The sequence below is a fragment of the Xenopus laevis genome, chromosome 8L (genome assembly GCF_017654675.1).
Source record: "Xenopus laevis strain J_2021 chromosome 8L, Xenopus_laevis_v10.1, whole genome shotgun sequence".
Classification (NCBI taxonomy): domain Eukaryota; kingdom Metazoa; phylum Chordata; class Amphibia; order Anura; family Pipidae; genus Xenopus; species Xenopus laevis.
Genome location: NC_054385.1, coordinates 62,323,384 through 62,348,420, shown reverse-complemented (window position 1 = coordinate 62,348,420; position 25,037 = coordinate 62,323,384). Strand labels below are relative to the sequence as shown.

Genomic DNA, 25,037 nt, shown 5'->3' with positions numbered 1-25,037 from the left:
CTGCACCAGCAGCCTAATTAAACAAATGATTTATGCTTTCAAAGTTGGCCGCAGGGGGTCATCATCTTGTAACTTTATCTTTGCAAGACCAAGACTACGCACATGCTCTGTGCTCTGGGCTGCTTAGGGATCGTCATAAATTATCAAAACCGCAGAAGTCAAATAATATCTGCCATAGAAGCCGATACAGCAAGACTGTTTGATAATCAAAATATGCAGACCACACTGGGTGTGTGGATACAAATCTCTACACAGTCGCTGGCTGCTTTATAGGGAAACAAACAAAGCTGCTCGAGGTCAGTAAGCTCCCTGTTGTTTAAAGTATAATCGTTTCCCTGCAGAGCAGTTAGGGACCGTCTGAAGTTTACTTTCTGCAGCTGTCAGAACAAGTAAAACGATGGTGAATTTCACTGCATTTATTAGAAAAATGGTACACATTTTTCATTATTCTGCAATATGTATTTGGCAAAAGCTCTAAGCAATCAGCACTTTTATGCAAAGACTGTTTTACTGTTTTTTCTATTTGCCCCTGCATTATTACCTCTGATGGGCATAAACTATACAGCACTTCTTTTTCATACATCACTGCTAATATTGATCATTAACAACCTTCATTAATATTGCTGGCTTTCAGTTGTAAATCCATCTTAATTTATTAAGTTTCTCATTTCATCTATTCCACCTACTGGATCTACTTATTTGTACTGACTAAAGCATTATGTACAGTTATGGGATCTGTTATCCATAATACTCTGGTTTTCCAGATAACGGATCTTTCCGTAATTTGGATCTACCAGAAAACCATGTAAACATTAAATAAACTCAACAGACTGGTTTTACTTCCAATGAGGATTCATTACATCTTGGTTTTGGATCAAGTATAAGGTACTGCTTTATTATTATTATTATTATTATTATTATTATTATTAGAGAGAAAAAAAGGAAATTATTTTTAAAATCTGGATTATTTGGATAAAATGAAGTCTATGGGAGACGGTTATTCCTTAATTCTGAGCTTTCTGGATAATGGGTTTGCGTATAACTGATCCCATACCTGTACCTTCAACTGCAGTTCCACTTTATCTATTTATTTTTTGTTTTCAATGCTATTTTAGAATCTTTATAGAACACGCGGGGGTAAATTTATCAAAGAGTGAAGTTCCGCCGCTAGAGTGAAATTCCGCAGCTCTCAATTCATTTCTATGGGATTTTGAAAGGCATATTTATCAATGGGTGAAAGTGAAAGTTCACCCTTTGATAAATACGCCTATAAAAATTCCATAGAAATGAATGGAGAGTGGCGGACTTTCACTCTAGTGGCCGAACTTCGCTATTAACTTCACTTTTTGATAAATATACCCCATGAACTGGTGAAATTGGTGAAAATTGTATATATTTGTTTGTGTGATATTTTAGGTTAAATATATTATTATTGTTTTAATGTAAATTTATTATTGGTATGAGGGAAAGGAAAGTTGGCAATCTTTTGGTATTTATTATATTCCTTTCATTGGAAGATTTCTGTTCCTTATAATGGTAGCTAGGAATGCAACGAGTGTAGGTTTTGGCTGACTTCTAGCAATTTTTGCATGATTTGTTTAATTGAGTAGCTGAATTCTGAGTGTTCCAATCTGAGCAACATCATGTGGCTTTAAAGTTCTGGGCAACACACAATTTTAATGTTACAACTGATGAAGGTTTTTTAATCTTAAATATGAATGTGCAAACTAGGGTTCAGTGTATGGACACATTTTTAGCAAAGTCCAAATATGATGTGTTTACTGCATCCCTAATTGGGCCCTTTGCAATGATGAATTAGCATGAATAGTGCTGTAACAATACTTATCAGTTTTAGATTTCTTTTTACTTAAATATTTACATTTTTTTTTGTATTGCAGCTTTCATGTTTGGAATTTCAACTGCTATCTGGTTGCTAGGACTTGTATAATTTCTCCCCTCTCTCCATTCTCCGTCCCTCCCACACTCACAAATCTGCTGTCCCGTTCTGTTTTCTCACTGAGATTCTAGCAATGTTTATAACAGAGCATGCAGTGGGCATGATTCCTGTTTTCAAACAATGCAGAAAATAAATCATTATTTTACGTTTTTAAGGCTAACGGCACATGTAGCTGCCGCAGAAATGTCTGACACATACTGACGTGAATAGGAAAGCTTGTGACAGGCAGTTTACAGTTAGTGCACAAAACTGGCTTGTAGCAAACGAATCTGGACCATTTATCAAACTGTTTAGGATTAGAAAGCTTAGTGTGTCAGGCAATGTCATCCTATGAAAACAGGATGTCTTAAAGGAGAACTAAACCCCCTTGCTAATAAAAACAGCCTCTATAGCCCCCCCTCCCTGCTCGCCGCCCCCCACGCACAGGTGTTCACAAAAGTAAATGCCCCTAAGCTGGTAAATACCCCTCTTTGCAGAGTTAGCACACCAGAGCTCACAGGCGCCATCTTGTGGCTCTTCAGTAGTCTTTGGGTCCCTTCAGCAATTTCCGTGGCTTTCGGTGCATGCGCAGTTGTTCGGGACTGGAATATTGCTACAACTGGCAATATCGTGCTTACTTACTGAAGAATCGCTGAAGATGGCCCCAGCTCCGCTGCTCTGACTCTGCAATACTCTGGAAGTACATTTTTAACATTATGCAAAAAGGAAAGGTTGTGGGAGCACTCCATGGCTTAATAAAAATGTACTAAAATACAATGGAAGTGCTACTGATCTGGCCAAATAACTACAGACATAGAGAAAAAATTGTAACATTAGTTTTTATAGTGAATAAAGTACCCCCTCTTGTAAAATGTAAGGATATTATAAGTTACAGAGGAGTTGCATGACCATATAAAAACACAAGGCCTAAGGCTGAGTGTTTTTATTCAGGTCATGCAACTCTGAGGTGACTTCTAATATCCTCATATTTTGCAACAGGGGTTACTTAATTTATTATAATGCACAATTTCAGTGAGTCATGTGACAGAAATGACATCACTAAGCTCCAATTATAACCAATCACTAAGCACCGTTAATAAGGATATCATTTAGAGGCTATTCATGGCTCTTGTGTATTATAACATGTTACTGTGCACACAATGACAAAAAGCAGGACCATTTTTATTTTCAGTAGAATTACGTGACCATTTATTGAACAATTGGTTATATCTATCTTTTGTCTTTTTATTCACTCATCTTTCCATTCATACAACCACGCGTTACCACATTTGATTCCCAAGTGCTTTTATATTACAGACAAGAACATTTATCTACCTACAGTATGTATTGTGCTTGGGCTCAAGTATATTGAGTGTAGTTCACTATTATAGAATGGTTTGTCTAATGCAGTGGTTTCCAAACTGCGGGGCTGGCACTCTTTAAGTGGTCCAGCCTGAAGGCCAGTTAGGTTGAGATTGAATGGAGTATGCCTTTTTGCACGTCTAGATGCTCCTTAAAGCCCAGCTTTAAAGGTTAATTAGAGTGGGATTTGGGCTGAACACTTATTTGCTGCTGTTGATAAACTATGATTCAAACAGCAACTTTTTCATTTGTCTGTAACCTGGATATGAGCAAAAAGGGAGACCTTGACCAAGTATTACGATAAAGTCAGAATTGATGGAATAAACAGCTTCAAAGCAGTAATTTCAAACTGCATGTGTTTTTATTGTGCAGTGCAACACACTACATGTTTCGGGTAAAACCCTTTTTACCCGAAACATGTAGTTTTCACTTGAAAAAGGGTTTTACCCGAAACATGTAGTGTGTTGCACTGCACAATAAAAACACATGCAGTTTGAAATTACTGCTTTGAAGCTGTTTATTCCATCAATTCTGACTTTATCGTATACCTTTGGGAGTGTGGCACAGGCTCCTAGGAATTTGCAGCGATACCACATTTGAATCTATGCGCTGGGACCAGTAATTTTGTACGTCTTTGACCAAGTATTAGACTCAAAAGGGTGGCTTGAACCAAAAATGTGTTAAGGTGACTGGTCTGATTGATAAAGGGGTTGCATGTGTCCTGGTTTACTCAGGGATCTCCTTTTTGAGACCCAAAAGCTTTAAATTACAACCTCTTTGATGAAGTCTTTGTCTGGGTTAAAAAGGGCATTGACTTTAAAATGTTCCCTCAATGTATATGAGAGTCCTTTTTTGCATATTAAGAACATCTTAGTCTGTGTCCTTCACCACGGCTTCCCCTTTAGGTAAAAGTTTGACTTTTGTTTCAGTTCTCTTGCCAACTGCAGTCTGTTGCACACGTATGAAATCTTATTGTGGTGGAGGAAGTAAAGCAGCCTCTCGTTCAACCATGCCTTCTCTTTCAGAATCTCTTGGAACATTCCCCGCACAGTGTGTGTCGCCCACCGGCACCAATTCCGGTGATCTCGGTATGAATCCTGGGCTGGAAGGTTCCAGGAAACTAGTGACACATGTTGGTTTGTTAGTGTGGCTCCATCCAGAGCAAAGCAAAGAACGGAGCTTCCTGAATACAGATCCTCGGAAGATAATGAAGATCCATGGGTCTAGGATGGGGTTGAGGGCACTGAATCTAAATGCCAGTAGATCTCCTGATTCATTATCATCTTCATAAAGTGCACCTAGAAAAGCACGCAGCTGTAAGGTAGAAAGAGAGGCAAGTCACCCACTGTGGGTATTAAAATAGCATTTATAACATTTAATAATGAATGGGTCACAGATTAGATTTAAGGGTAAAAACAGAGCTGTTCTCAAGACGATTAACACTTGCTTTATTAAATGGATTGTGTAAAAAATGTAATTTCCAAAATATACTTAAAGAAGTGTTTCAGCTTTAAGTTAAATTGTACTATGTTCTGAAATGGCCAATTCTAAGAAAATTTCAATTGGTCTGCATTATTATTATTTTTTTATAGTTTTTTTTTTATTATTTTCCTTTTTCTGCTGACTCTTTTCAGCAGTCCAATGGGGGTCAGTGACCCCATCTAAAAAATCAAATGTTCTGTAAGGCTACAACTTTATTATTGATACTTTTCATTACTCATCTTTCTATTTCAACTGTCTCAAATGAATATTCCTATCTCTCATTCAAATCAATGCATGGTTGCTAGGGTAATTTTGGTTGTAGCAACCAGATTGCTGAAATTGCAGACTGGAGAGTTTTTAAATAAAAAGCTAAATAACTCAAAAACCACAAATAATAAAAAAAAATGCACATTGTCTCAGAAATATCACTCTCTACATCATACTAAGGGGTATATTAAGTGAATATATAAGTGAAGTTAGAGATTGCCACAGTCCTCTTGAGTGAAATTCCACCACTCTCCATTTCTATGGGATTTTGAAAGGCGTATTTATCAAAAGATGAACTTTCACCCATTAATAAATACTCATAGAAATGAATGCAAAGTGGCGGCATTTCACACTAGAGGACTGTGGCAACTTCTAACACTCTTTGAAAAATATACCCATATAAATTAACTCAAAGGTGAACAATCCCTAATACAAAAATCTGTACTTTTCCTTTAATCCTTAAAGGGGTGGTTCACATTTAAGTTAAATTTTATTATGTTATAGAATGACCAATTCTAAGCAACATTTTAATTGGTCTTCATTATTTATTTTCAATAGATTTTTAATAATTTGCCTTTCCCTTCTGACTCTTTCCAGCTTTTAAATGGGAGTCACTGACCCCACCTAAAAAAACAAATGCTCTGTTCTTGCTACTTTTTATTGCTTACCCTCCTACTCAGGTCCTCTCCTATTCATATTATAGTCTCATATTTAAATCATTGCATGTTTGCTAGGCTGATTTAGACCCTAGCAATGAGATTGCTGAATTTGCATACTGGAGAGCTGATGAATAAAAAGCTAAATAACCTAAAGACAAATAATAGAGATTGGGGTATATTTATGAAAGAGTGAAGTTAGAGATCGCCACAGTCTGCTAAAGTGAAATTCTGCCACTCTCCATTAATTTCTATGGGATTTTGAAAGGCGTATTTATCAAAGAATGAACTTTCACTTACACCCATTAATAAATACTCTTTTAAAAATCCCATAGAAATGAATGGAAAGTGGCGGAATTTCACAGTAGAGGACTGTGGTGACTTCTAACTTCCCTCTTTGAAAAATATACCCCTATGAGTTAACTCAAAGGTGAACAATCCCTAATACAAAAATCAGTACTTTTCCATTCTGAGACAATTTGCATTTTAAGTAGGGATGCACCAAATCCAGGATTCCAGATTTCGGCCTTTTTCAGCAGGATTCAGATTCGGGCGAATCCTTCTGCTAGGCTGAACCGTATCCTAATTTGAATATACAAATTAGGTTTGGGGAGGTAAATCCCGTGACTTTTTGTCACAAAACAAGGAAGTAAAAATTGTTTTCCCCTTCCCACCCCTAATTTGCATATGCAAATTAGGATTCGGATTGGTATTCGGCCAAATCTTTTGCCAAGGATTCGGAGGTTCGGCCGAATCCAAAAAAGTGGATTCGGTGCATCTCTAAGTCTATTTTATTATTTTTCTTGTATAACAATTTATTGGTGGACTAGGCAAAGGTTTAAATGACAGGTTGGAAAATCAATAGAGGAGGGCTAGCCTGAAAATGATTGTTTAAAAAAAAAAGGTAACTTGCAGTTACACCAGCAGGGTTCAGATGATTACCATAGTGCCAGCATTTTCCCACACTTGCAGTTGCACCATGTGCTAATACCCTCAGGAGGCAACCAAATAGCTGATGATATTCTAGTAAATGAACCAGCTGCTGATAACTGGCCAGTTGTTATCCCAAGTTTAAATGTTTTAGCTGCACCACAACTGTCTTCCAAACTAATATACATATGTATGTAGGTATGCTTTGTAAAGTGCTGTAAAGGAGCCGCAGTGCTGTACAAGGCATAAAAGTACAATATATAAAATGACAATATATAAAAGTACACACAGGGAGGACAAGTCACATAATAAATATGCACAATACACACAGCTCATACGTTGTAAGAAAAACAGTAGGAAGGAGGCCCCTGCCCTGTAGAGCTTACAGTCTAAGTAGGTGGGTGGCTAACATACAGGGAAAAATTGGAGGAGAAAAATGCACAAGGTAAATGCATTGTCCAATTGGTACCAGGACTAGACTAATGTTCTAGTGCTCTAAAATGTAGACTCATTGGGGCAGATTTACTAAAGGGCAAAGTGGCCGTTGCTAGTGAAAATTCACCATCCGTGGGGACATCGCTAATTAACTAACAGGCATAGAGGACAATTTGCTAGCGAAAGAGACCGTCCCAAGCACAGTTTCACGCCCTATCGCCAGGCGAATTTAAGCTCAGGTGAATGATCGTTACTCAAATTCACTAAAGTGCAAATTTTATAGAACGTTACCTCCTTCACAACCTTAGACCTCACAAACTGATAAGATGAAGCTACATCCCCCTCAATCTTATGTCAGTAACATATTCTGTATGCAGGAAGTCATAAAAGTTGTTAAAAAAACACTGGCGTTTTTTCATTTTTTAAAGCGAGATTGCCTTCAAAAGTTCTAACTATGAAAGATTTTTGTGTTAACATTTTTTTTTACCATTTGAGGGACATGCCACATTTGTTTAAGGGTGGGCTCATGTCTAGGGCATTAGAGGATCTCTTTATTCTTTATTTTGCTTCCTTGGATATTTGTAATCATAAGTAGCCACTTCAAGCATTTGCACCAACATCTCTAATAAAAACATATAAACTACTATATGCATGCACCCTATTTAAATTGACCTAAGCGTTGGCAGAATTGAACCATAGCGAAAGATCGCTTAGAAATTCTTGTGCTGGCGAATTAATAGTAGTGAAACTTTGCCAGCATACGGCTGCTGAGACGCAACTTCGCATTTTAGTGAATTAGCGAAGTGGTAACAAATGTACACCTGGCAAAGTGGCACAAAGTGTCGCCCTTTAGTGAATTTGCCCCAATATTTTTTTCTTGGAGATTGCAAGAGCACTACTTAAGCAGGAATTCAGGGAGGGAAATTCAGAGGTAAGGAGCAGCAACATAGAAGGGTATGAGACAAGATGTGTTGGTGTGAAAAAAAGCTGGCTCTGGAAACTGCAAGGAACGTACAGTGAGGCAAGTGAAGAAATGTAGTGAGGACTGAAGGGCATTGAATGTTGGCAGAATGATTTTATACGCTTTGCTTGACAGACAGCTATTGGGTTGAACAGGTTCCATCTTAGGAGAGTGGAGGAGGATCCTAGTAGCAGAATTTAAAGGGGAAGGAAACCTAGTCGGCGCAAACCCCCCCTCCCGTTTGTTGCCCACCCTCCCTCCTCCCCCCTGGCCTACCCGTCCCGCTGGGCAAATGCCCCTAACTTGTTACTTACCCTTCTGCGCAGGTCCAGTCCATGGAGTTCACAGACGACATCTTCTTCCACGCGATCTTCCTGTTTGAACGGCGCATGCGCAGTAGGATCATTTCGCTGGTACGATCTACTGCGCATGCGCGTGACTTTTGGCGCATGCGCAGTAGATCCGTACCGGCGAAATGATCCTACTGCGCATGCGCCAAAACGCCGTTCAAAGCAGGAAGAAGATCGCGTGGAAGAAGATGTCGTCTGTGAACTCCCTGGACTGGACCTGCGCAGAAGGGTAAGTAACAAGTTAGGGGCATTTGCCCAGAGGGACGGGTAGGCCAGGGGGGAGGAGGGAGGGTGGGCAATACACGGGAGGGGGGGTGGGGGGTTTGCACCGACTAGGTTTCCTTCCCCTTTAAGATTGATTGGAGGTGAGAGAGATGGGAGTCAGGAAGACCAGTTAGTAGGAGATTGCAATAGTCTAAATCGGATAGGGTATGGGCATGAATTAGTGTTTTGGCTGTTATGTGTGAAAGAAAGGGACGTATCTTGCCTATATTGCTGAGGAAGAAGCGGCAGATTTTGGCAGTATCATTAATATGATTATAGAAGGAGAGAGACTGGTTAAGGATGAACCCCAGACAGTGTGCTGAATTAACAGGGTTAATGGTCATGCCATCAATAGTAATGGTGAATGGAAAAGAAGGACTATCTTAAACAGCTATGTATATGCTTGTATTTTATTTAACAAGGTCAACTGGAACCTACTGTACATCTCTTAGTCATCCCAGCAGTGGTAATTTTAAAAAAATGACAAAAGTCAAATCTCACATCATGGTATGTCATGAAAGCAGAAATTGTATTTTAGTTAAGGGCAGAAAAACTCAACACAAGGGCTGGACTTCCAAAAAGTGAAAATCTCTGCTGAGAAGTTTAATGCTACACCATTTTGCTGGGTAGCTATAGGATATCCTGTTACTCTCTGCTTTTGTTTATTGGGTGACGCACGATGGAGCTGAAGATAAAGTATAAATCACTGTATGTGTGTTTTCTTTGTGAATAAAGATATGCAGAGATAGGAACACAGGCACCACCTCACATGTGGAGCCAACATCAATCTCTCACGCACTATATGCATGTATTGCCGCTCACAATGGCATTTTCAGGACCTGTCTACATTCAGGTTACAATTTATTAATGTATCAGTTATAAAAAAACACTTTACTCATTTCACATGTATTAGGTGCCAGATGTATTTTTCAGGACACTAAATCTAAATCTGCCTACATTTTTGTGTAACTACACTTCTGTGAAAAGGTCTATATTCTCCATATGTAATACAAGGCACTAAAGGGTAAACTTACTAAGTGGCGAGAATTCACCAGCGACGGCTTTGCAGCCCTACACATGAGCCCACTGTATAGTTTATGTTCATATGTTAGAAAATGTATGGGGGAAACCAAACTTTTGCAGGCTATCGTTTTGAAAAAAGGAAAATACGCCAGCATTTTTTGGGACTTAGAAACTTTTTCCACTAAAAATATGATGTAAGTAACAGAAGATTGAGGAAGATCTATGCACTCCAGTGCACTTCACCTGGTTTGAGCGGGCGAAGGCAAGTCTGGCGAAAGAGGTAATGTTCAGTAAAATCTGCATCTTAGTGAATTCGTGGAGTAACGTCCATTTGCCAGATCGAAAATTCGCCTGGAGATAGAGTACGAATGACCACTAGCGTCTGTCTCTTTCGCTAGCGAAGATACGCCTGCGCCTGTTAAGTAAATCGGCGAAGTGCCTGAAATTGGTAACCCTGTCGAATCATCACCAGCATTAGTCACTTCGCCCTTTAGTAAACCAGCCCCAAAGATTGACCAGCTGTAGTAGCCCATAGCTACTTATGCATTTTAACAGGTGAATTATTAAGCATTATTTATCTCCCACATGACCTTAGGTACATGGATAAAGCAAATGTAAATATGAATGCTGGGGATCTTCTGAACAGTTTGATGCACAAGCTGCATAGGATTAACAAAAAATGTAGCATGTAGGGACCCCCAAAATAGAAATAGTGGATACAATTTTTCATGGGTGACACTTGTTTACTGCAACACCAATACACTGCCTGCATTTTACTTGACATATAGAAAAATTAGCTGACCCAGAAAAAAATGGGGTAAGTTTGCTACTTCAACCAGCAGGTACCATTTACTGGTCAGTTATAACCAAACCTTTTTCTTTATAGTTCATTACCCCTCGTGAATGAAAATGGTAAAAATGTTTTGTTTCTTAAAACTTTCAGACAGCAAATTTAAGGTACAATTTCTTGCATTTTACTGCATATCACACATCCTTAGATTTCGGCTTAAACATCATAAATGTGAACAGTTTGATATATGATGTATAGAAGTACAAGCCTATGTACAATGGAATAAATTGGGCAAATGGGCATAGTGCAAGAATGCAGAGACATTAGCAGCACATTTCCCTTGATGTCTGCTGCAGTGAAGTGCCACTTTGAAGCAGAAGTAAAGTTATAATCATTGGAGGAATGCCCAATGTTAAGCATCGCTTCCCTGATACCCTGGCTGGTGCTCCTGTTTGCTGAAAACTGCACCGGACAATTTTATAAGTGCACCATTGAGCAATTTACTTTTGCTTCTCGGTTCATTACACTGGGTGCATATGCGCAGTAAAGTGAAAAGACCAACTCTATCATTTGTCTTTCACTGGGGCCATCAAACAATGAAGAAGTAGAAGACAAGCGTTGCTCCGTGACTCTCCCACATCAGGTAAGAGATAATCACCAGGGAGGGGGGTATTTATAACTTTATTTTGCCTTTAAAAATCACCTATCTGCTCCCTTGCCCTGCGAACCTGCAATCTGTGGCACTACACGTGGCACTTCCATACTTTTGCGCCCAGATCATAGATTCTATGAGCGTTATCACTTGAAACAGTTAAACATAAATACACATCACATCCTTCTCACAGGCTCCTTTTGGGAGAAAGTTATTTCTTAATACAGCACTTGCAGTCATAGGGGTATATTTATCAAAGAGTGAAGTTAGAGATCACCACAGTCCTCTAGAGGGAAATTCTACCACTCTCCATTCATTTCTATGGGATTTTTTAAAACAGTATTTATCAATGGATGAAAGTGAAAGTTCATCCTTTGATAAATACGCCTTTCAAAATCCCATAGAAATGAATGGAGAGTGGCGGAATTTTACTCTAAATATACCCCATGTCTTCTAAAACTCACACAATGTGCCCTCTAATTTAACAAGTCCATGAATGATGCCTATATTGGCAAATTGCTTGTGTCTATTAGTAGCTGCAGTGACACTAGATTGCATAGATTCCATTTTGTGCTTTTCCACATATTACATGAGTCTTCAGATGCCATCATTTTCCAAAAAAAGCTAAAAAATGTGCTTAGTATAAACACTTTTCCATCGCTTTTTTTTAAACATTCTCTGGCATCTTTGTAGTGCTGTTTTATCCTTTAATAGATATATTTCTAATACTAGCTAAAGGGAGGGAATGGATTTGTTAAGCGGTCGGTAAAAACAGCACCAAGGTCTCTTTTACCTTCATTCTCTAGACATGGGGCAGATTCACTTTTTGCTAGCATTTATTTGGCAGTGTGAGTGTTTGAAAGCAAAATTACAATAGAGATTGATTACGCTTTGGTCAATTTGAATAGGGCGGGTACATTAAAGTCATATGGACGTCTTTATTAGAGATGGAGCAAATGCTTGAAGTGGCCACTTTTTATTACAAATGTCCAAGGAACCTGAATAAAGACAAATGAGATCCTATAATGCTCTACACATGAGCCCACCCTAAAAGGAATGTTCCATGTCCCTCAAATGTCTGGCGAAAAATGTTAACCCAAAAAAAAGTTAGGATTTTTGCAGGCTATCCCTCTTAAAAAAGGAAATGTCGCCATCGTTTTTACAACTTTAATGCATTTCCGGCAGACCGGATATGATGTAAATCACATAAGAATGAGAAAGATGAAACTTCCTGGTCTAAGGTGGTGAAGTCAACTCTGGCGAAAGAGGTAACGTTCAGTAAAATGCACACTTTACTGAATTTGCGGAATAACGACTATTCGCAAGAGCGAAAAGTCGCCTGCCGATAGATTGCGGATGAATGCTAGCGATGGTCCCGTATGTTAGTAAATTGGCAATGTCCCTGCAGATGGGATTTCTGGTGAAATGTCGCTAGTGTTAGCCTCTTCGCCCTTTAGTAAATCTGCCCCATAGACTCTTTTTATCCAGACTGAGTTGGCAAACTATTGGCCTCCCAACAGCATGCCTTTTCATTATATGGCCAAATATCTGTTGGGCAAATTATAAAATCAGATTGGGCAAGGACTGCATTGGCAAGTTCATGAGGTCCTCACCAATGGGTCCTTATTAGGATCCGATACTTAAAGGGATACTGTCATGTGAAAAAATGCTTTTTTCAAAACGCATCAGTTAATAGTGCTGATCCACCCGCACCTAAAAATGTATTACTATGCAAACCAACTACCACTCATACATAACTGGCTTAACCCTGACCCCGAAAACCCACTTACAGCACTACATGCCAATCTGGCGGGCTCTCAAGAAGCAATAAGGAATGCTTCCCTACAGGAAAGCCAAAGACACCCCTGAACTGCCACCAAGGTTCTTTCAAAAGCTCCATCCCTTATACCCCATTATGGAAAAACTCCAATCAGCAGTGCCTACTTCACCTACCGGACTTCGAGTACTGGCCAAAATTAGGGTTAAGACACTTACCAGATCTTTTAGTAAACAAAACTTTTCCGACCAGTACCCAACTAGCAACTAAATTAAATCACCCAAACATAGCTTGGCACCGATATTTCCAACATGCTTTTGCGGCTCAATTTGGTAACCTGGCTATCTCTACTAAAACCCAACCACATGAAGACAGGCTGTGGGATCCAAATCCACAAAAACTGGTCTCTGGGCTGTACAAGACACTGATATCCACCATTAATAGTCAATTTAACAAAGCTAAAACTAAGTTGAATGATCTTATTCCTGCTCTAGATGGCGATACGTTGGAATATGCAACAGGGGAACTGTACAGCTTTCTAATTTCTACAAAAGATAGGATGGTACAATTCCGTATCATGCACTGCACAAATATTGGACAAAAGCCGCAATGGAAATTGTCCCAAATGCCAGCACCCGGACACTGGGATCTTCCATCTGCTTTGGTCATGCCCCCTGATACAAAGGTTCTGGGCCAAGGTAATAGCCTACCTGACTAATGAAATCCTGCTCCCTGGAGCACTAACACCAGAGGTGTGCCTACTGGGATTGGTGGATGATCTGGCACCTCTGAATAAAACAAGATGTTAACTAAGAACCCTCCTCTTTTACGCCAAAAAGCAGATTGCCATGCCATGGATGAGCCCTCAACCCCTACCATAAAGCAGTGGTTAAAACTGGTCAATAATAGGCTCCCGGTGATAAAGTTAACATACATAGCCAGACAGTGCCCAAACAGTGCCCAGACTTAGCCCTGGCTAGAGGTCTGTCCTGAAGTAGACCCACAGACTCAATAAATGCAAATGTACAAAATAATATATGTAATATGTCTATTTCTTTCTCAGTAAATGAAATCCTATATTAGCATGCTTAAATCCTGTGAGAACAGAGGTAACATGTAATACACACACTAATATGTAACATACTTTATCCTCCAAATGTATCCTCCTCCTAATAAGTTGTGGTTGTGCGTGACCAATTACATCTACAATGCCTATGTTGTTCGTTTGTTAAATGTGTGCTGTTTGTTTTAAAACGCAAAGTAAAAACCTTTAAAAAAAATAGTGCTGCTCTAGCGGAATTCTGCACTTAAATCCGTTTCTCAAAAGAGCAAACTGATTTTTTTATATTCCATTTTGAAATCTGACATGGGGCTAGACATATTGTCACCCCCCCCAGCAGCTTAAAAACAGAACAATGGGAAGGTAACCAGATAACAGCTCCCTAACACAAAATAACAGCTGCCTGGTAGATCTAAGAACAGCACTCAATAGTAAAAATCAAGGTCCCACTGCGACACATTCAGTTACATTGAGGAGGAGAAACAACAGCCTGTCCGAAAGCAGTTCATCCTAAAGTGCTGGCTCTTTCTGAAAGCACATGACCAGGCAAAGTGACCTGAAATGGCTGCCTACACACCAATATTATAAGTTGAAAAAATACACTTGCTGGTTCAGGAATTAAATGTTATATTGTAGAGTGAATTATTTGCAGTGTAAACAGTGTGATTTAGAAATAAAAACGACATCATAAAAATCATGACAGAATCCCTTTAACACAGGGGCCATATAATCAAATACACCTGTAAAGTTGCTACCAATGATTAAAAGCTCCTCATCAAGGGAAGGGGTGCAGGAAAGGCCTTTACTTTGTAACATCAACATCTCACACATATATATATGTGATGAACACAGGGGATGACATGTTAAGACAATGATCCTCTAGTCCCTATCTGGTACACAATTACCCCAATCTCAGCCTCCCCATCAGGACCCAAAACTGTCCTTGCTAACTACCCACTCTACTGTAACTTCTACTCAACTCAGCAGGTCTGGACTGATATTTAAAATAGCCTTGGCATTAAAGGTACACAGAGACATAAACAGCCCCCACCAGCCCAAAGAATAGTTACTGTCTATGGCAACTTAAAGCAGCCCCTCTGGCATTTGCCATAACCTACAGATTGCCAGTCCAGGCCTGTACCCTAGTCCTCTATATATGCTGTCCTGCTTTCAGATATTTATATAGGCCCAAAGACGAAGAGTCCAGCTCCCTGTTATAGACTCATAGGGCATAGTTTCCTTCTTTGGGCATCTTGTCAAATTAGGCTCAATTAGTGTATAACCAGGTTTACTCAGCTCTTAAATGAGAAGGAAAAGCATATTTAATTGGGCGTGCCAAAAGTTAGGCACCCCAAGCGATTATATATACTTACCTCACACCCCGGGCTGGTGCTCCTATTGGGGTTATTCCAGCAAGCACTATGGATCGATCAGCTTCCTTCTTTTTCTTTCTTCAAATTTCTTCGTTAAAGGAAAACTATACCCCCAAAATGAATACTTAAGCAACATATTTATATCAAATTAAGTGGCATATGAAAGAATCTTACCAAACTGGAATACATATTTAAGTAAAAACTGCCCTTTCACATTTCTTGCCTGGAACCACCATTTCATGATGGTCTGTGTGCTGCCTCAGAGATCACCTGACCAGAAATACTACAACTGTAACTGTAACAGGAAGAAGTGAAGAAGCAAAAGACAGAACTCTGTCCGTTAATTGGCTCATGTGACCTAACATGTATGGTTATTTGGTGTGTTTGTGCGCACTGTGAATCATACGATCCCAGGGGGTGGCCCTTATTTTTTTAAAATGGAAAATTTCTATTTATGATTACCCAATGGCAAATACTACTAAAAAAGTATATTATTATGAAAATGGTTTATTTACATGAAGCAGCATTTTACATATGAGCTGTTCTATGCAATATCTTTTTAAAGAGACCTACATTGTTTGGGGGGTATAGTTTTCCTTTAAAGTTCGGCATTTCGTGTTACTGCGCATGCGCACCCACGCAAAGAGAGAAAAAGCCGTAAGCGATCAATACGTGGTGCTCACTGGAGGAACCACGAGCTGGTGCAGTTTTCTGCTGATAGGGGTATGAGTATATATAATCACTTGGGGTGCCTAACCGTTGGCACCCCCAAGTAAAAGGTGCCTTGCCTTCTCCTTTAAGATGTTTATGAAGGGCCTATAAAATCCACTTGACTTGACTTGAAGGCAATCTGATCTAATGTATTATATTTATCTAGAAGGAAGTGGTAAATGGTGAGATGGCTATTTTGCACCATTTTGCCAGTGCTTTCCAAGGCTGCCGGATTTTCTGATTCTGAGTTTTCCATCCTCGGGGTTTAATAAATTCTGAAATATTAGCGATTTTTTAAAAGTCAGATTTTATAAAAAAAAAAAAAAAAACTAATTTAACAGGATTTTTGCATTCGGAGTTTAGTAAATAACTCCCCTAGTGTCAGAACACAGTAATCCTCATTTATGAACACAACCCATAGTGCAAATTGCAATTTCCGGATGTTGGGTCAAGTAAATGGGAACACAGTGCTGCTATTACATCAGTATGTGGGAAATTATGCCATTCTAAGACAACCCCTGTGGAGATTGTATCACTGCAAGTTGCATTAGTGTCCCAATCACTTGGAAACACATTCAGAATTGCACAATTGGAGTGTGGGTCATGATATTATCGGCCTTAGCACTCAATTCTTGTGGGCCAAATCAGTATTGATTGATCTGGAAGTTATCTGTGTAAAATAATATTTGAAACGGAAGTAATTATTTAAAGCATAATGAAAAAATCAGCAAAAACACCCTCACAATTGATAGTGTCCCTTTAACTCTAATAAACAGTGAAAGCACATCAAGTACCAATTTTAAATACCAACTATGCAAACCTTCTCCAGCAATGTACAAATACAAAACTCCTGCTTTCTGCCCACATCATACAAAACATTGTTCTCCCCATATGAAGAAAAATGTAAAAACTTCTCCTCAGACATATCCACAACTTCAGCATTCCTGCATGGCGTGGTACCAGTTTTCCACTCCCTCTTATAATCTAGTCTTCTCTCCCCCTTCCCTATGTTGTGACATTTTCACCCCTGATTTATAATCTAGCTGTCTTTTCCCTTTACATTTCCTTGTTTTGCTTGTGCTCAAGTTCTGCCAGAATACTTTGATTGAAGCACACAGTGTGTCCCTTGCATATGAAGGATATATTTGTGTGATGATAGCCTTTTTCACACACAGAGACAATCTTTATACAAACACAGCACTGTCCTTCACTTTTTGTGCAAACAGTGGCAGCCTCTAACCCACATATGTATAATTGCACTCTAAACCTAATGCACACAGTATCTGTCTCACTTCCACGCACACACACACAGATACATTTGCATTATTCTTAACAAACACTAAAATGTTCCTCTTATCCTATGGTCTCATGCACACAAGTTGCCAATGTTCCCAGTTGACCCGGTTGCAATTTATAATGTAGAAGTTAGTTAGAATAAATCTATACATATAACTGGATGCAGGGCCGCCATCAGGGGGGGACAGGGGGGACAAGCGTACCGGGCCCGGGCATGAAGGGGGGCCCGGCAGCGCTGCATTTTTTTGAAGATCCGGGCCCCCCTTACGAGCGCCCGAGCCGTACGTCTTGCCTCTTCAGTGCCGAATGCGGAAGTGCCGAAAAGCCGAAGCCGATGCGACGAAAAGACCCGAAGTCACGGAAAAAGCCGAAGTCCCGAAGTCACGAAGCGCCGAAAAGACCCGAAGTCACGAAAACAGCCGAAGCCGAAGTCCTGAAGCAGCGCAAAGACCCGAAGTCACGAAAACAGCCGAAGCCGAAGTCCTGAAGCGGTGAAAAGACCCGAAGTCACGAAAGGAGGCGAAGTTGAAGTACTGAAGCCATGAGTTCAATTCTACTGAACACCAGTTTGTGTTTTTTTTTTTTTTAATCCCCTGGCCACCAATGTATTATTTTAATATTCTATAGGCCCCTGCCACCAATCTTTTTTTTAAAACTTTTGTTTTTGGGGCCCCAATTTTTTTTTTAACTTGTAAGGGGCCCCTTGCCACCATTGTTTTTTTTTGGGTTTTTTTTTTAAAAAAAAAATTAATTTTCTTTTTGGTGGCCCCAAATTTTTTTAACTTGTAAGGGGGCCCCTGCCACCAGTTTTTTTTTTTTTTCAAAAAAAATTATTTTTTTTTTAAATTTTTTTTGGGGCCCCAATTTGTTTTTAACTTGTAAGGGGGCCCCTGCCACCATTTTTTTTTTTTCAAAAAAATTTTTTTTTCTCCAAATTTTTTTTTGGGGCCCCAATTTGTTTTTAACTTATAAGGGGGCCCCTGCCGCCAATGTTTTTTTTTTTTTTCAAAAAAAATTAATTTTTTTTCAAATTTTTTTTTGGGGCCCCAATTTGTTTTTAATTTATAAGGGGGCCCCTGCCGCCAATGTTTTTTTTTTTTTTCAAAAAAAAATTAATTTTTTTTCAAATTTTTTTTGGGGCCCCAATTTGTTTTTAACTTAGAAGGGGGCCCCTGCCACCAATGTTTGTTTATTTTTTAGTTTTTTTTACATTTTTTTTTGTTGGGGCCCCAAGTTTTTTTTAACAGGGGGCCCCTGCCACCAATGTTTTTAAAAAAAAAAAAAAATTTATTTTTTTTTTTTTGGGGCCCCAATTTTTTTTATAAGGGGGCCCTGACCATCAATAGCTTTTTACAACTTGTGTGGGGGGGGGGGGTTACTTTTTTAGCGCTGATGTCTGTGTGGTCTTTTAACTGCGATGTGGGCGGGATATGGGGCGGAGCTTGGTCGTCAGTGTGGGCGGGGCCCAGGGGGCCCCAAAAATTTTGTTGTACGGGGCCCCGTGATTTCTAATGGCGGCCCTGACTGGATGTACATAAACACATATAATTCCATTAACACAGTTAGTACTACTTTAGCTCCCCACTTGCAGCTTCAGTCATCTTGCAATATCCTCCCATTTCACTGACATTTTTGCTCTCATAGTCAAATGACTCATTCTCACACACACATACATTATGCCTTTTGCAAATACACACAGAGTATCTCCCACTTCCTTATACAACAGATTCTGCCTCGCCTTGCGACTTTGAATTTTAGCCTCTTACAAGCTGCCCTACATACAAATGTCTCCTTTTGTCTCCAGTACTTACAGTTAAGGGTACAGAGCACACCATGAAAATAACGGTCATCAGTGCCAAGAGGATTAAATGTTCCAACTCCTCCTCTCCTGCTCCCAGAAGCCAGCCACGAGCACCACATCTGCGCAAGGAGCCTCTTCGCGCCTTCTGTCCTTTCCGCATTTGACAAAGGCTGGCAGTCACTGAGGTATTGCAAATAACTATGGCCACAATGAGAAGCCCAGTAAGACTGGCATAAAGCAAGGAAAAGGCTAGTGCTCCACTCTCCCTGTCTCCTGGTACTGTCATTCTGATGAAACACCAAGTGCCTGGGCAATACTGTTTATGTTCCCCTACTCCGACCAGAGGCAGAGCACAGAGTAGGGCTCCCAGAACATAGGAAACAGGAATGGCAGCATGGGCCAGACGGTGTCCCCAGGCATGTTGAGAATACATGTAGGGATGACTGATTGCCAGGCACCGCTCCAGTGCCATACAAAAGAGGAGCATCATAGAAGCTAAGCTGAAGAAGGTCATGGCAAAAGCAAAGAGATGGCAAAGAGGTGCTGCGCCCAGTGCCAGGATGGATGACTGTTGAGCATAAGAAACAAAGACTACAGGGCTTAGTATACAAGTGCCCAGGAGGTCTGTCACTGCCAGACCAGTCACTAGAACCCAGAATGGTGATGCACGGGCTCTCCTTTCTCTCCGATGCACACCTAGAATGCCCAGAGCTAAAAGATTGCCCACCACCCCAGCAGCAAACATCAGGGTGCTGATTGCAGGGTGGCTATTCTCATGTACTCTCGTGGCATTCTCACAGGAGATGGGCATGGTAGGGTCCAGACAGCTAGTGCTTCAGCAGGGTTCCAAGGTTGTCGGCAGCATTTGCCTGTCTTGTTCACTGTAGTCGTTCCTTCTTTCTTCAATTTTCTTTACTTTTTTCTCCCCTCCCTCTAAATCTCTCTTACCTGTCTCCCACCCTCTCTTCCCATGCAGCTCACACTGCTTCTGATTAAACCCTAACTACACTTTCACTGGTCCTTTTTACCTTTTCTTGCATATTTTTGTCTCATTCCTCCTATTAATATCTTTTATGCAGAATCTCTTACTAAGTTTTTCCACTATAAAATCTTCTCATTTGAATTTTTCTACTTCTGTTTCTGTCATCATCAGTCCCTTTCTCTTGATGCCCTGTTACTTCCCCTCTCTCCTGTACACTTGTCTGTTGCTTGCCCTGACTCTAATCTGACAGTGGTTTGTACTCCAGGGAAAATGACATGGGAGGGGGAGGAGAATGAGACAGGCATAGAATAGGAGGGAGAGAGCGTCAGTTAGATATTGGAAGAAACTCAAGAAAAACTGACAGATACAAGAACAGTCAGAAACTGAACAGTCAGACGGGCAATTAGGACAGCAGATATCCATCAGAGACAACTGAAGTGACTTTGTGTGACAATGTACAAAACATAACTACAAGTTAAAGTGTCAAGAGTATTTGACAGAGAAATATGATTCAAGAGGAAGGTTACAGTAAAACTATGTGTGTATGTGTTAGTATATGTCAGCCAGACTGTGTGACAACTACACTTCCACCACTTTGTTACATCGGCTGCCACTTAAGCCTGACGTTGTCAAAAGAAATTGTAGAACAGACATAATGCCTGAACACTCGGGCTCTCACACATGCTGCAGCTCCCAGGGGAATGCAATGTGAAAGCAGCAAAGAGATGATGACCAGAGACAGTCTGTTTAGAAAGATCAGACAGCAGAAATCAGCCTGTGTCAGTGAACTGCCTGCCTGTTTATATGTGTTAAGTATAAATATATATATATATCTCTACCCTATGGAGATTGTGGTTATAGACTTTACCCCTTTTGGAGGCTAATATATTACCCTCTGTCTGGCATAGTTAAGTGTCAAGCAGAGACCAACTTAAACGGGACAGGGGAGGAGAGACATCAAGCTATTATTGAAAATAAAAATCCAGTAATAGACATTTGCAATAGCGCCCCCCACTTTTCCCAAACAGTTCCACCCTAGGTAGGTGCCTCCGCTGCCTAGCCTATTCCTAGTTCGTTACTAGAAATGTAAACATTCAATAGATTTCTTATTTAAGAAATAATCATATTTAAGGGCCATTGATATGATAGGGTACCAGTGGGGGCTTGGATTGGTCCAAAGCATTAAAAAAAAGTTCCATAAAAACAGCTGGAAACCCGATCTAGAGCAGACTATAATATAAAGTGGTGTGTCAGGATAGTGCCATACATTAGATACAGCAGAGGCTGATGATTTCTGTAGCACTACATAAATGATACCCATTAGTATTGCTGTAAATCCAACTTGATTGAAAACACTTTGAAAACACATTAACTAAATGAGACCATAACACGAGGTCTACAAAAAACTGACTGTAAAATAATTTAGAATCAAGGGAACAGTGATCTACTTTAATATGTACCCAAGGGTTCTGCAGAATCTTATGTAGTCACCCATGCCAGCAAATGCCTTGGCACAGACTAACTGAGCATTTGCTTATTGCTGTCTGAAATATTGCCTAGCTATTCTGGTATTGGCATAGGCTTCTAAGGTAGATCTTGGCAGCTAGAGCCATAAAGGGGAGCAACAAATAAAGGGAGTTCTGTATCTGACACATTTTCCATAGAGGGAAATACCATGAGACCTTTGGATATGTCAATTGCTCTGTTTCTTAGTAGTTTGTTATCTTAACAGCAATGTAGTAAATTTCCATTGGAAAAGTACTTTTTCGCCAAAAAGCTATCCTAATTTACATTATAATATACATTGTTTTTCGGCACAGTATTTAACTTCTGAATTTGGATAGGTTTCCTTAGGAAATAGTGTATAATGCCAGTGGCGTAACAGCAAATTAAATATAGGGCCAGTCAATTGGTAAATTGACCTATTCTATAAAGATATTTTGAAATTGCTCATTAATTACAGCTTTAATGCCCCCCTGCAACTGCAGGGTCTGCTTCCTCTGTAGTTACACTCCTGTATAATGCTATATATCAGTAATGCAGCCTGCACTGTGTTAATCTGAGACATGGCCTTCCCTGTGCTATTTATTTCACCTGTAGCTGATACCTTGCAAGGTCAGTCTTGAGAAAGCACTAATGGGACTAACCAGCTGTTGCCAGAGACCTATAACTAAATGCCTACTTGCTGTGTGGTGTTTGTGATTGTTTCCTAACTCTTCTCATAGTGTTATATCTCTTACACTAGGTCCAGCTGGAGGCCCACACAGCAAACGTTGCCCTCAAAAGAGATTTGCACAGCTTCCAGTTAACCCAAGAGCTTCATAGAATTCTGCAAACAACATCATCAGTTTAATATAATCTGGTCATGCAGTGTATCCCAGTATGTAGTTTGAAAAACAACTGGAAGGCTTTACTTTTGATGGCCTGGATAGACAATGGCACTCCAGACTTTTATAGCTCTGCAGAACCACTTTTATCATTTTGCATGTATCCAGCCATTCTGCCATGCCATGCTTCTCTAACAGTATGGCGTCCCACAGCCATTTCTCCCAGGTCTCAGATCATGCATAACTCTCTTCATTACATAGCATTAGTTTGTTGCCTGCATTTACTCTCCATAATTTATATTTTTCAATAAAACAGTAGCACATATATGCAAACTCTGTTGTATGACACAGTCAGTGAGTGGTGGTTCAAAGTAAATAAAATAAATATCTATTTTACACATTCCTCAAACTCAACCATTAAACAATTTGATTTGATTTGTGTTTATGAGTTTCTGTACAATATATACATCTTTTTTTCCACATCTTCGAAATACTTATTATTTTCACATCTTGCATTAACCCCGGACCTACCTCTCTTGTTCTTTCCGGGTCTTATCACTAGAAATAAATGCACACACCCCACATACACACACCTAATAAACATACAGATATCTGCTGGAACTTTAGGGGTGTGGTTATCCAGAGAACACGTCACCTCCAGCATATCCCAGAGCCTCCACTGCATCTGCAAAAATGAGTAGCCCCACCACACCCGGCACACCTGCATTTCTACTTAAAGGCATAGCAGAATTACGCAAGGATGTATTCTGTGTATTGATGATTCTTAAACACATCAAGCTTGTATATATATCCAATATCAGTTGGTCTGCCTCAATTAAAAATGCACTAATAATGCACTTAATCAGAGCAGAGTATTGGATTGTTGCTGTTTGGTCATTCATGTGGATGGCCAAATCAGAAATGAGATGGTATAGTCTACACATCAGTCTGATGGATAAGAGCAGATGCTTAAAAGATGCTCCATAGCTTTGGGTCACCTTCTTCATATTCTTTGTTTTTAGCTTCCTACAAAGGGGTATCAAGTGCAAAAAAAAGTTGTTTTTTTTATAATACAATGTTATTCTATACAATATACAAATATACATTAATGGAAAATGTTCTATTACTTTAACGTTATTTGTAAAGTTATTTTTAAGTGTTGCTAATTGAATGCAGAATCTCTCTCACTAGTTTTATTCTCTGTACTTGTGGTTCAGACTCCTGAAACGATAAAGCAGCAGTCAGCTGATTAACAGAACTGAAACAAGAACAGATTGCTGCTATATTGTTTAAAGAATCAAAACGAGAGAACAGAGCAAGATCAACAATTACTGCTTTCAGTTGCAATTACATTTCCAAATAACTTTGAAACCACTGAAAATATTATTTATGTTACATATTCTATTCCTCTTTTTGAGTGGTTCCTGGGTTTATCTGTCTTTCACTTCTAAAGAACTAAAGGTTCATCTTTAAGTTAACTTTTAGTATGTTCAGTTCTAAGAAAATTTTCAATTGGTTTTCATTATTTATTTTGTATGATTTTTAAACTATTTGCCTTCTTCTTCTGACTCTTTCCAGCTTTCACTGGAAAGCTGACTCCATCTAAAAACAAATGCTCTGTAATGCTACAAATTTATTGTTATTGCTCATTTTTTGTTACTCATCTTTCTATTCAAGCCTTCCCTATTCATATTCCAGTCTCTTATTCAAATTAATTGAATTAATTGGGGTAATTTGGTCCCCAGCAACCGCATTGCTTAAATTACAAACTGAAGAGCTGCTGAATAAAAAAGCCAAGTAACTCAAAAAAAAAAAAAAAAACAGTTGGTCTGAGAATATGACTCCCTACATCATACTAAGAGTACATAAAAGAAGGTGAACAACAAGCCCTTTAATATCAATCCTGTCATTGCTAGAAAAAACCTTGACTTGAGTTTATTCACCATTTATGTTACCTTGATCATACCCCAAACTATGACATCCAACCCAACATCAGGCCCAGATTTGTGGAAAGGCCACCTAGGCCCGGGCCTAGGGTGGCAAGATTTTAGGGGGAGGCATGCTGCCCAACCACACCCACATTGGCTCAAAAACACTGGGGATGCCTTGGAGATACAATTATTTTTTAAATTTCCCGTGCACCAATCCCCATTGCTCTGGTCCAGATAATGAAAATTTGCACGAATAAAGGGGAGGGGACAGGGGCAACGAACGGCAGCGGGCCTAGGGGTGCCCACTATGTAAATCCGGCCCTGCCCAACATCTACTTGGTGGATAAGTTAGTACCCTTTCTGAATGAGGATTTAGTTTGGCTGTACTGGATTAACTTCACTCCAACTTGTTGTGGATTTAACTTGCTAAGTTTGATAGCTGGTATCTCTGTATTAATGACCCTGGGTAAGCATTTTGTTATATAGTCTATTAATATATTGTAGTATATTTATACCTGGAAAAACCTGGAAAAATAAATAAAGTTAGCCAGAATAATTCAAGGGATGTATGAGCAGATCTGAGAATAAAATTTACACTGGAGCAGTGGATGAATTTACCATGTATTATAAAGCAACATTTTCCACATCGCTGTTTTTAAAAAGTGTCTAGA

At 39.6% G+C, this 25,037-nt stretch overlaps 1 protein-coding gene across 1 annotated transcript; it reads right to left on the bottom strand.

Annotated features, from left to right (window-relative positions):
- Window positions 1–3,764: 3,764 nt before the first annotated feature.
- Window positions 3,765–20,336, bottom strand: ptgir.L (prostaglandin I2 receptor L homeolog). The gene is made up of 2 exons (XM_018230045.2): window positions 19,137–20,336; window positions 3,765–4,612 (listed from the first exon to the last, which is right to left on the bottom strand). Exons 1-2 carry the CDS (start codon window positions 19,935–19,937, stop codon window positions 4,268–4,270), a joined length of 1,146 nt encoding a protein of 381 aa, XP_018085534.1. The 5' UTR covers window positions 19,938–20,336; the 3' UTR covers window positions 3,765–4,267.
- Between the last annotated feature and the right edge of the window lie 4,701 nt (window positions 20,337–25,037).

Bases quoted from the DNA above. Each gene is read 5' to 3' on its own strand.
- ptgir.L (XM_018230045.2), bottom strand. From the start codon at position 19,937: ATGCCCATCTCCTGTGAGAATGCCACGAGAGTACATGAGAATAGCCAC. The intron at 4,613-19,136 runs GTAAGTACTGGA...TCTACCTTACAG, and splicing joins TGTGCTCTGTACCCTTAACT to CTGCGTGCTTTTCTAGGTGC.